The 13131-nt window shown below is 39.1% G+C and overlaps 1 protein-coding gene across 1 annotated transcript in view; it reads left to right on the top strand.

The window, feature by feature from the left end:
- Positions 1–8935, top strand: part of rapgefl1 (Rap guanine nucleotide exchange factor (GEF)-like 1) — a 48314-nt gene extending 39379 nt beyond the window's left edge. The window contains exons 9-16 of the mRNA XM_033645768.2: positions 632–754; positions 1390–1568; positions 2534–2624; positions 3636–3686; positions 4680–4767; positions 6082–6146; positions 6793–6847; positions 8775–8935. Of these exons, the coding sequence (XP_033501659.1) occupies positions 632–754; positions 1390–1568; positions 2534–2624; positions 3636–3686; positions 4680–4767; positions 6082–6146; positions 6793–6847; positions 8775–8899 (777 nt within the window). The 3' untranslated portion in view covers positions 8900–8935. The remainder of the gene's footprint in view (positions 1–631; positions 755–1389; positions 1569–2533; positions 2625–3635; positions 3687–4679; positions 4768–6081; positions 6147–6792; positions 6848–8774) is intronic.
- Positions 8936–13131: the final 4196 nt, after the last annotated feature.

The following is a 13131-nucleotide window of genomic DNA, read 5'->3' as shown; positions in this document are numbered from 1 at the left end:
CCAATTTTCGTAGTAGCCAAACAGTGGAATTGTGTCCATTGTGTGATGCCATTGGGCACCAAAACACTTTTTCCCATAGACTGATGAAGAGACGTATATAAATGTTTTTTGAGTGTCACAACCCCCACAAAATGACTTGTTTCACTATCAGAATTTGATCCATTCAGTCTGATAACATTTGCATAGTTCAGAAGAGCGGCACGATCCAATCATTTTATCCCCATTCAAGATAGCAGAGGGTTAAATTAGAAGTAGCCAACTCACCTGGTTTGCTCACTCTATGGGCCACACAGTGCGGAAGCAGTGCCAATATTCTGGGTCATTTTATATACGATGCACTTTTTTGGCTTCATGCTCCAGCTCTAGCAACTTTGATAGGAATGAACAGGGCTCCACCATTAAGGCGGCATCTCTTTATATATCCATTATGTGTCCGTGCTGAGATGCATACAGACTGTACTGTTCTATATTGCCCCCTGGAGGCCTGGAGGGGTTATTGGCTCCCCAGGGAGCACCAGTAGAGTCTTTATGGAGTGACTGCGGGATCTTATTTGTGTTTCAGGTGTTTCACACTTTGGTAGAAGCAAACGTTGCATTTATAATCTGATGATGTCATTTCCTGCACGCTCAGCTTCCTCTGCCTGAGGAGATCCACTGGACACCCGGTGACAGCAAACTCCATGACATGTCAGCTGAGGAGGTAGCCAATCAGCTTGTGGTGTTTGACTGGGAGCTCTTCAGCTGTGTGCACGAGGTCAGTGAGATGGTGTCTGTCACTGTTAGTTATAATCTGGATTTCTTTTCTTGTCACTTAATACAACACTAGTGTATAACATCCTCACATCAACTGAAATAATTGTTTTTATAAAGGATAAAATGGTTGTATGGACTCAGTGTGATCAAATGTGACTCCTTACATAGCTTTATGCGCAACTCTGTAGTGATTCTGTCAATTCAGTCCACTCCTCCAAAGTAAGGCCAGCACGGAGGTTAAAGTGTTATAGCAGTTTGTTAGTTAGCTACACACAGAGTTTGCCTGATGTCAAACAGAGTTGTCAACTCAATAAGACTTCGTTTCAACTCGGTGGAGGGGGCAGGTTCAAGGCCTGGATGCAGGCAAACGCAGAGTGATACTGAATTTTTGAAAAGAATTGGGCATCATCACCATTGTATATGGTTATTATATTACGGCAAACAACTAATCAGATTTCTATTTGACTTAGTCATTATAGTTTATATTTCCTTACAGAAAAAGTGATGACAGTTCAAATTTCAGGTCTAATGTGACACATTAACAACAAAATAAAAATAATTAGTGAATAAAAGTAACTCTGTGACTTCAGGAGTTAAAGTTCTGTTTGTCTTCTTCTTTATTGGTGTCTCCTGCAGGTGGAGTTTGTGTGCTATGTGTTTCATGGGGAGCAGTCCCGCTGGCGCCCCCTTAACCTGGAGCTCGTACTGCAGCGCTGCAGCGAGGTGCAGCACTGGGTCGCCACGGAGATCCTGCAGTGTCAGTCACTGCCAAAGAGGATCCAGCTGCTCCGCAAGTTCATCAAGATCGCAGCACTGTGAGTCCAGATAGTGACCTGGTATCTCAATTATAAAACAATGTGTAGGATCCAGACTAAAAATGTACATACAGACAAAAGCCAAAAGTGGCGTACCCCAAAAATAATCAACACTTTCTACAATCAGGCTTCCACCTCACCATCTGCGTTGCCAATTTCCCATATCCAAAATGTTTGTAAGCCTAAGATTCAATGTTTCTCCCAACAATTCTCTTTTTATTGACCACAATTTTTGCATGTGAAGTGGAGTACGCCTCTTTCAGGCCTCATTTTGTGCATACGCAGTATTTATAAATGAGACCCCTGGCTCAGGGGGTCATTGATTACATTATATAGTATAATTTACATCGTCTCATGTTATCACACACATCTCATCTCTTGTGTGAAACGATATGTTTCGATTGACTTGAACACAAGGAGATACTGGCAAGACTGTTTTTTGATTACTGATAAATAACTGATTGTATTTATTAAACACTTTAATGTAACTGTTTTCTAGTTGGGAGGATTTTCCTTCTCTTCTCTGTTTTATGTAATTTTAAACTGAGCATACTTGGGTTTTTGACTGTTGGTTGGACCAACGGAGACATTTGAAAATGTCACCTTTGACTCATAGAAACTGTGGTGGACATTTTTCTCTATTTTTTGAATGTTTGGCTTTACAACATCTATTTATTTTCTGCCTGTGTATTGCTAAATGTTATATATTAGGCAGAAAAATAAAAGGTTGATCACAAAAAACGTTAGACAGAAATATATCTCCCAAGGTCACGATGGTCATTAATCAAACTTCCACTCTAAATTTTCTTTAAAATCCATCAGTGCTACTTCCTGTGAGACAACAGAGAACACTTTCAACAAGAAACATTAAAAGTCTCATCTTTCTGAATGATAAAAAGACTTTAAAAAGACAAAACCTTGTAGATTACCTGTCCTTATGGATGTGTTGTGTGTATGTGTTTCAGCTGTAAGCAGCAGCAAGACCTGCTGTCGTTCCTGGCTGTGGTTCTTGGTTTGGACAACCCAGCTGTCAGCAGACTACGACTCACCTGGGAGGTACAACACTCACCTGACACTGCTCTACCTTACCTGCATGCAGCACAACACCTGCTGTGTTTGTCCACAGTAATATCGTGTCAAGAAATCATGGACTCACAAAGAGAGCATGAATTGAGGTGTTTCGTTGCAAATCTCAAGCTGCTAAAAAATCGGACTTCCTGTCGTTAATATGAAGGAAAATAATTCTGCACAAAAAGAGGGAATCATCCTTTGAGGAGCAGGAAGTAACTTTTATAAACATCTCATCACTATTTAACAGTGAACTAATCACTTATTAAAGGTTCGGTGTGTAAGATTTAGAGGAATTTAGTGGTATCTAGTGGTGAGGATTAGATTGCAACCAGCTGAAACTTCTCGTAGTTAGAATTCCTTCTGTGTATATTGTTCTGGAGATTTTTAGCGGGAGCTGAATTATCTGCAGAGGTGTCCTGCTCTCCAAATGCAACAGACCTGGTAAATTAAACTGGTAAAACACTGAAATAAACAATTTCACTTTAAATAATCTGTTTTACGATTCTTGTTTGTTCTTGTTGGCTCGTTGCAAGGGGCTTCTAACTACGGTGGCCAATGCCAAAATGTAAATGGCCCTATCTGGAGCCACTGTTTGGTTTGTCTGTTCTGGGCTACTGTAGAAATACGGTGGTGCAACATGGCAGACTCTGTGAACGAGGACATAATTGGCTCCTTCTGAGGAAGAAAACCCCAGAATGATTCTTCTTTTCAAGTGATTATACACCAAAGAAAACATACTTTTTATATTTAGTTTCTGCCAACATATCTACCTAAATCCTGCACACTGAACCTTTAAAGATTCTCTTTAAAATAAACATGAGAATCAAAATTGGTGAATCTCAGAGATGTAACCGTTCTTGCTGTTTGGACACTCTTGTTGCTGTGTATTTATTACAGTTTTGTTTTTGTTTTCATTGTAGATTTCTAGTATCTGTTTTTATATACAAGTCATTTCACACTCTGTGTGTGTGTGTGTGTGTGTGTGTGTGTGTTCAGGGTCTTCCGGGGAAGTTCAGGAAGCAGTTTCAGCAGTTTGAGAGCATTGCGGTGAGTAAAATATATAATGATGACATCATCATCTTCATCACTGAGCTGTGTAAATTGAAGCTAATGGGATGAGAAGTTTTAAAGGTCAAAAGTCAAATACCGACAAACACCAGACTTGTGTCAAAAAAACTAAAAATAATTGATTCTGCTGATGAATTTGTGAAAATGAGAAAACTATGAATATGAATATTGATTTATTTAATCCAGTGGTGGAATGTAACTTAGTATATTTACTGAAGTACTGTACTTGAGTATAAATTCCAGGTGCTTGTACTTAAGTATTTCCATTTTATGCAACTTTACACTTCGGCTCCACGACATCTGAGAGAGAAATATGCCTCTTTCTACTGCACTACATTTGTCTGACAGCTTTAGTTACTTTTCAGATTACTGTTTTTCATCCCCTTCCTGTCCAGTGAAAAACACGTATCTCCAGATGTTTTGATGTTGAATGTTTGTGATAAATGTTCATGAGGTCTCATGTGCTGAGAGAATTCTCCTACAGTGTATTTATTAAGCTAAGTCAACTCTTTAAAACCCTCTTGGATCACCTGGAAAATGCATCGTCACAAAGCTGAAAACAGGCCTGTCTTTCTGACACCATGAAAGTTGACTTTTTAGAGATTCATGGTTCATTACAAACATGATCTTATAGAATATGATGCATTGCTGTAGATTAAACTACCTAACAGTATATAAAGGAGTTAAAATGAGCACAACCTTAAACATCTACAGTGGTAAAATACAACATACACATTAATGCAGCTAAGTGAAGTTTTAATACTAAAACTGCACATATAATAGTAAAACACTGACAGGGAACATTTTACTACACAATGAGTCTTTTTTTAAGTTCATTCTGCTTTTACAAACTTCTACTGAAGGTTTTGAATACAGGACTTTTATTGGAGTATTTTAACATTGTAGTATAAGTGCTTTTACTGAAGTAAATGGTCTGAATACTTATTTTCTACCACTTATCTGATCTTATAGGACCCCTCCAGGAACCATAAGTCATACAGAGACCTGATCACCAGCCTGAGACCTCCACTGATCCCCTTCACACCTCTGCTGCTTAAAGGTGAGTCAAACGAGATATAGACTGTAACAAAGTGCTTGTGACATTTCAGACATGGCGTTGACTTAAAACTGAACATTTAGCCAGCTTCGTATAAAATATTTATGTATCTTGTCATCGCCTTTTAGACTAAATACACCAATATGATTCTTGCTCCATCACACAGCCCTTATGTAGACAGTACCAGATGTCTGGTTAGGAAGGTACTCTGATGGTCACATCACCCACATTTTGTCGCCACAGTCCCCTGAGGATCTCCTGAAACAGAATTAGAGGCTAAACGACCTCAACAAGGCTTCTGATCAGCTACTTCATCGGTTCATCACTGGATCATTTATAAATCTTCACTTACTGCTGCTACGAGACTGTTTCCCTCCAGCTGTGGACCAGATGTGAAGCCGCTGTAGACACATTAGCATGTTAGCTCCACCTCGCTAATTAGCACTTCTGGCTAATCAGCTCCATGTTACCGTTAACCAGACACACACACACATACATACACACACACACACACACACACAGAGTTCAAAGACTCTTCATCATCATTGCTTTTCCTCTCTGCTCCAGTTTTTTCTTCTCATCTCATCTTCAACTGAAATTTATTCAACTCAGCAGGTGTTCACATGCGCGCACACACACACACACAGACGCACACGCATATGCATACGCATATTTGTCTTTCTTCCGCTTTCACCCATTCAGTTGAAGAGGACTTTAAATGGGATTACTGTACACACTGTATGCCTCTTACGCTGTGTGTGTGTGTGTGTGTGTGTGTGTGTGTGTGTGTGTGCGTCTGTGTCTGTGTGTCTGTGTAGCCTTAAGCTCTTTGTCTCCATGGTAACCAGAAGAAGAGGAGGGAGTAATGGATGAAAGTGAATCAAATGGTTAAAAGGAGAAAGAAAGAATTAAAGTTTAAGTGTATGAAGAACTCTGGCCCCCCCTGTGGTAAAAGAGATAGAACTGCACCAATATGTAACTCCAGGGCTGATGACAAACCAGAGATCTCTTTTTTGTGGCTCATACTGACAAGATGAGCAATAATATTGCATGCAAGCAAAATTTTAAGATGAAAATAAGGGTTAACTTCTAAGATTTAGTTATTTGCCTACAAGAAACACTGATGTGTTTAGATAGACTCCATTATCTCTAAAACACAGAAGCTGTAAAACATATAACACAGACAATAAATTAGATAAAATCTAACAATAATTAATATTCACAAAGAACTTGACAAATGACAGAAAATGGAGAGTTGATTTCCAATCATAGGTCTGCTAGATTAATTAATGAACTGCTTTGTGTCCTGTTTCTCAGACTTGACATTTCTTCATGAGAGCTGTAAGACGTTTCATGGTGAACTCGTCAACTTTGAGAAGATGGTGAGTGGATTCAAATTCAGTCAAATCAGTGTGAAAATCACTTTGAAGACGCTCAAAAAGTTAAAAAAAGTTAAAAGTCAAACCTTTAACACGGTGTTTTCCACTTTTACTGTTTAAGTGCCGTCTCCCTCCACTTTGTCTGACGGTATCATACATCATGTTGTTGCAGCGAATATTCCACATCTGCTTCTTCATTTTGAACACATTTCCCCAAAATTCAGCCTCACAGATTTTTGGATCTTTGGAAACTTTGACATCTCCAGTGGAGATCCATTTTTCAGCCATTTCTGGTCTCTGGCCAAAAACTGCATTTTTGTACTCTATCAATCTTTCAAAGTCTCTTACTAGCTTCAAATACGAATGTATTGCACATTTTCTTTTTCAGGATAACCAGGATTATTTGAAAGTGAATATTTATTTGAAGAGAACAAGTACAATAGATTATATAAACATGTAGAATTTAGGTTTGCCTAAAAAAATGGTCCATCCATTATATTTTATTTTAAAGTCATACCTCAGATTTGCATAAATACAAAATAAAATTTGTCAAAAAGCAACAACTCAACTGAAGTAAACTCTTTCTTCTCCTTTCCCATGTTTTTGTTCCTCTTTTCCTGTCTCCCCTCTCTTCTTCCTCCTCCTTCAGCATAAAGTGGCAGAGATGGTGAGGATCATCAGACGATACAGGAGCAGCCAGCTAGGTAACACACTGCTGCTGTGACCTTTGACCTCACTTTCTACATGTTAAAAACATGTTTCGCTAGAAACTATTGAGTATCCGTTTTAGTAACAAGGCAGAGATATCCCAGAGTTTGGTGTTCCTTGGTGATCCTAATGAGATTTGAACTTGTTTAATTCTTTAAATCAATGGATTTTTTTTTTTTTTTTTAATTAAATTCAGCATATGTTTGAATTGAAATTTATTTTTTTGGTGTGCTTTTTTTGAGGTGTCAGAAATACCTTTTGCTGCTGCCCCATTGAAGCCCTTGCATGTCTCTCTTTTCAAAGCCACCAGACTCCTTTGACAGAAATAGTAATTTTACCTCGCATATCACTGAGCTGCTGGTCCATCACTGCCTGGCTCTGTTTGTTAGTTTGTGCTTTTGTGTGACTTGTTTTGACCATGGATAACACCACATGATAACTTTAGCTACAGTCACTGTACAATGTATAGGTAGTCAAACTTGACAAAACGTAACGTGAATAAAAGTTTTATCCATGAACAGATTTTCTGCCTGAGTCACGTCACATCAGATAGATTTTTATCAGCAGTGGTGGTTGTTTTTACACAGATATAGATTTTTATATGGTTGTTTAACAATGAAGACAACTCCTATGATCCCACATTACCTCGAAATTATGTGATATAAAAGAGGCCTTTCCTCTCAGACTGGCGCTCCATTGACTCATTGAGCTTTAGTGCCGTATTTCAAAGTGCTTTCAATTTAGAGGTGGTATAATTTAAATGCTTTGTGATATAAATGTATTGCACTTTTTATTTATTTTTTCTGTTGGCTTTTCCAGCTGTCTGTTGCTGACAGACAGCTTGCAAGCATTATATGCGGAATAGTGGCCACTGCTCACCCTCTGGTCTCAGCTTGTTAGCTAACGTAACAGACGCGTTGCTGTGAAAACATTTTGCTCACCCTCAGGTTTCTCCTCAGGTCGCCCCAATGAGGAAGTAGCTTCATTTTGAGTCACACATTGTTAACTATGTTAACGCCGCTAGCTGTGCTAACACTGCTAACAGAGCTAATAGTAGTTAACAATGCTAAATGAGGTTTTGTGGTTCAAAATTGAGCTGCTTAGTCTTTGGGGTGATCTGAGGAGAGACAGGAGTGGTCATCGGCAAATTAGCGGTGCCGCTAGCTAGCTCACACCAGACCTGGGTGGTGTGCAGAAGCAGTAAATTTAACCTATCGACATGTGCAACCAGTCAATAATATTCTCTATGGTTAGCTGGTTAACTGTTAACTGTTGACATCCCTAGTTTTAAGTATCAAATTAATAATGAATACAGTACATATTAAATCAAATTAATACAAAAATCACACTCGAAAAGTGACAAAATAAAAAGTTAATTCAATGTAGACACTATTCACACTTAATAGTTCATTTTGAGCAGATTAATAGACACTTTTCTCGTACAATGCAACACACAAAGACTAAGAAGCAGCAGCTTACAAGTGGAATAAAATAAAATCTAAATTATATTGGGGGTTAAAAAAATCTCAGAAAACAAACCAAAAGAAGTATCAAATCACACGTATCATTTTGTGTTAGTATAAAATGATAGTGTATGTTGATATTTTTGTTTACTACCTGCTGAAACAATAAGCTCTTATAATCTCTGATGTTATGTAGTAAATAATTAGTATGTAGTCTGGATTTTGGACACAGCACTGATAGCACAGTAAACTCCTACCACAAAATGCGTTTATTGTGAAGCACATGTAAGAAGTGGCTGCTTCCTAAGCACATGTTGAACTTTGTCTCTCTCTAGTGGTGATATAGTGTCACTGCACCTTTGTGTGCTGTTACTGATAAATGATGTAAGAGTGGATCCCTAAAATCAGCGTTTTCTTTTCTTCTGTTCCTGTTTCTGTCTCTTCCTGTGTCACCTGGTAGCCATGGATACAGAGACATCCCCCTCCCACCTGCAAACGAAGGCCTACGTCCGGCAGTTACAGGTGATCGACAACCAGAACCTGCTGTTTGACATGTCATGCAAACTGGAGCCCAAAGACACATAGAGGGACTGACAGGATGGTAAAGAAAAAAATAAGAAAGCATGGAAAATGAAGAGGAAGAGATGGGATGGAGAGAAGGGGAAGAAGAGGAAGGATTTTGTGTCCAGAAACAAGAAAGCAAAGAAACAAATGGATGGAGGAAGGTTCAGGTAGAAAGAGATGGAAATAAGTGAAGGAAGGCGTTTTACCCTGAAACTGTAAACCTACAACCTCCTCATCATCGTCTTTACCTGAAATAAAAAAATAACTTGAGATTTCTCGATCAGCAGAAAGAATGAGCTTCCTCTCTTTCATCCACAAGTTTAATTATCTCTACACCTTCACCTCCTCTTCCTCCCTTATCCTTCCTCTCCATCAGCAGCTGTCAAGTCCAAACACTGCCAGCAGCCCTGACAACCACAACCACAGAGAGATATGTGGAGGGAGTTCATCAAACTGGACCAAAACCTCAAAACACCTGGTGTGACCTGGTGGTCAGTCTGATCAAAGTTGCCCAGAATAAACAAAACCTCAAAGTCACGTCAGATCCCAAGTGCACAGCGCTCTGCATCTGTACATCAGCTAAAAGATTCAAGATAACTGAAAATTCAACAGGCTCAATTCAGATGTTGACAGTTAATCTGCAGCAGGTTTGAGAGGCAACACTACTTTGACCCAGCCGCAGTGAAGAAGAAGAAGAAGAGACGAATCATGGACTCTTTCTATTTTCTCACTTTCTGCACTTTCCCACCCTAGTTTCCCTCCTCTTGTGGTGGCTTACCAATCAGTCTAAAGACAATCTGACCACCTGACTGACACCGGCTGAAAGCTCCAACAAACAGCCTCAAACCTGTTGTTCAACCACAATTTCATGGGAAACAAGAACTATACCATATTGGCCGAAATATAAGACAGCACAGGACAAACTACACAACTGCGGGATTTACGATCTGCTTTAATGCTTTCATCTTGTGTTTCTCTTTTATGAAATAAAAGGCTCCAAGGAAAGGACTCATCAGACCAACAGTATCTTTTGGAAACTTTTCCAAAAGTGTTTTGTATCTTCAAAAATTATTATTATTTTTTTTCAATACTCATCAGGATCGTCTTATATGTGGGTCAATACGGTACTTTTGCGGGGATGCACATAAACATCTCTATGGATCAACTCAGAAACGGCTGTCAAGGATAGCTTTTGACTGCAGACACCCAAATATCAACAGGACACTGCACTTCAAACAGCTGACTGGTTATTCCAACTTCCTGTTGGGAGGCAGGCTTGAAACAACAAAACTGGAACTGGACTTATTAAAGCTACTCTCAAAATTTGTAGAACAACAAACAAAAACCAACATGTTATTGTCTCTGAACAACATGTAGACGGACAAAATGTTCAAGCTTTCAAACACAGCGGAGGATGTAAAAATGCCAGCAGACGAGCAATTTTTTCAACCGACAAATGTGGATTCACATTATGCAGCCTTGGTTTCGTTCTCCAGGATCTTTTCTCTGAGGACATGCAGACGCAAGATATTAAACTCTGCAGGAACAAACAGAAATGACATAAATCAAGTTCCTCTAAACCTTTGCAGAGAGAGACCAGTTTGATTACCAGTGGAAATGGTCAAATTTAGCTGCTACGACTTTTCAAATGTTGCTGTCCGAGTTTACACGAGAGACTTCTGCACTCAGAAATCCGTCATCTGTATTTCAGGACTGAATATATTTTTCCATCAAAAAAAATTAACTCTCTAACATCGAATAATGGACACAACGGACCACTCTAGATCTGTAACTGAACTCACAGTTACAGTGGATTGTGTCCATGGTTTACATCAGCGGTAAGGGCTGTTGGGCTGACCTCTGATCTGTGGTTCGTATCAGCTGCCATATTCCACACAGAGCTATCAGGGACTGGTTTTGTTCATCTGAACTACTTAGATTCCTCCTTGATTAAACCTTAACGGTGACAATATCACTGACACCTGTCACAGACTTGCAAGCACTTTGGCATATTGGTCACGGTGCATTCATGGACCCCGATCACATGGTAGGACTTGTTAGTGGCGGACTGTCAGGATGTTTCATTGCTGTTTTTTACCGAACGTAATCTCAGCTGCAGTCCGAAGATGTTGGTCAACTCTTCAGTCTTTCTACTTTTTGTTTCAGGACATTGATGGCAAACATCGTTAAATGTCTCTCACAGCGTTTTATGATTCAACAGGACAGTTGGAAAATTCACACTACACTCACTTTAAAGGACCATGCCCCTGTATTTTGTATGCTTTAACCAGTTTGCTTCAAATCACATAGACGCTCCATTGCTGCCAAACCACAACACAGTGGTTTGTTTTTTTCATTTTGGTATAGAAAGCAATAGATGTCAGTTAATTTCTATAAAAATCAACACGCAGACTGGTCTGATACTATTCTATCAGAGCTATATGATTATCACAACATATATCAGTCAGTAAGTTACAGGAAAAGTCAGTAAAAAAAGTGATATGTCCGAAGTTAACTAGAGACAGTGTCTTCACTACAGACTTTGTCCACTAGAGAGCACTGAGGAGTTGTAATAACATAATCACATTCCCAGAGAAACCAAGCTTAAGGTACCCTGTGAAGTTTTGTCATTGTTGCCGCATTTATTTGTATTACTACCATCGATCAGCACAATAACATGAAACTGGTGTTAGGAATCGCATGTGTGCTCTTGTGCGCTCAGACCCACTTATAAAACATTGATCCATAACACTATTAAAAACTCAACAAGGTACCTCTAACAACCAAATTCAAGGGGGGTTTATATTAAAAAAAAAGATGTATCAGCCATTGGATGGCACTTCCTATCATTAACTGACGATAACTGTTCGTTCCAATACCCATACTATCATACTATTTAGTATGCTGGAAAAAGGTTTAGTATGACCCAACACATACTGTAGTATGTCAAATGCAGTATGCCAAAAATACCATGACATCCCACTACATTTGATCATTGCAAGCCAGCATGCTTTTCTGGCTATTTTGACCCACAATCCTCTGCACAGCAGAAAATGCGTCACATCGGCTGAGCTGCAAACAGATAAGAGCTTGACAGCTCGTTGACGGCTATCAGAAGCTGCAGTGAAGGATGACAGTGCAATCAAGTGACTGATGACCAGTATAATAGTAATAATAGGAATATTTATTGTTTAAATGAGCAAAACAATCATAGTTTATCAAAAACAAAAGGGACATAACTATAATTACAACAATGACAGAAAAATGCACACTGTTGTGGATATCATGGGCTGTGCTAGAGTTTGCATTGTATGCAGTTATGACTTAAAAGTTAAAACCACATACATTGCAAAGTAAGCTCAACAAAGCTCCTAGGTTGACCTTTGTCTCTGGCATGCTCCACAAATGGTGTTTTGTTTTATCTCCAAGGATATATGAGCAAGAAGTTCAGGGCACAATGTTATGAGAAAGTAGTATGTCCTGATTGTGTGCACACTGCGTGCAACAGTATGTACTTTGTAAAGGTAGCTGCAGGACCTACTAAAAGTAAAAAGTATCAGTATGTGATGCAGAACACATACTGATACTTTCTTGTCCTCTTTTCGTTATCGGCAGATTTTATTCAGGACACCTGTGGCTGTATTAAATGATTGACTCTGAAGGCTATGTGAGATTTTGAAATGTTTTGAAATTAACTACAAAAACTGGTTGTTAGAAAGATGTAAGAACATTTTCTAAAATCTAACATAGTCTGTGTTTTAAAATGGTTAGTGGGTAGTGAGAGTTGGAGTAAACGGGCTAAATCATGCTAAAAAAACAGAGGTATGGTCTGAAAGTCACACACTGATTGAAATAATAAACATATGGCAGCCAGTCGGCTGTTTCTACGGGACGACATCACACCAGAGAGAAGAACACTAACATAAGAAAGAGTCGACAGGAAAAATTTTTTTCTCAGCGTTTGGGATCTAACTGCTGTCACATCTGAACGACCAATCAGCTTTAAGGAAGGACCTGATCACCCCCACAGAGCTGCCCTACCATTGGCTGTTCAATGGATTGGGGGGGTCGACATCTGAGGCAATAACAGAGCGACAGGAAGTGACAGTAGTTGGTCAATTTATCGCAGCAACGAAGCACTTTTGCCAAACCTCAGGGCTCAGAGACACAGAGAGGTTTTGTTTACTCTTTATTCTAGATTTTCAGTAGAGTTCAGTTCAGTTGAGTCCAGTTGTGTTGTGATCAATTGGTTC

The sequence above is a fragment of the Epinephelus lanceolatus genome, chromosome 18, assembly GCF_041903045.1.
Source record: "Epinephelus lanceolatus isolate andai-2023 chromosome 18, ASM4190304v1, whole genome shotgun sequence".
Classification (NCBI taxonomy): Eukaryota; Metazoa; Chordata; class Actinopteri; order Perciformes; family Serranidae; genus Epinephelus; species Epinephelus lanceolatus.
The sequence above is the reverse complement of the archived record's forward strand: the minus strand, read 5'-3'. Positions and strand labels throughout refer to the sequence as shown.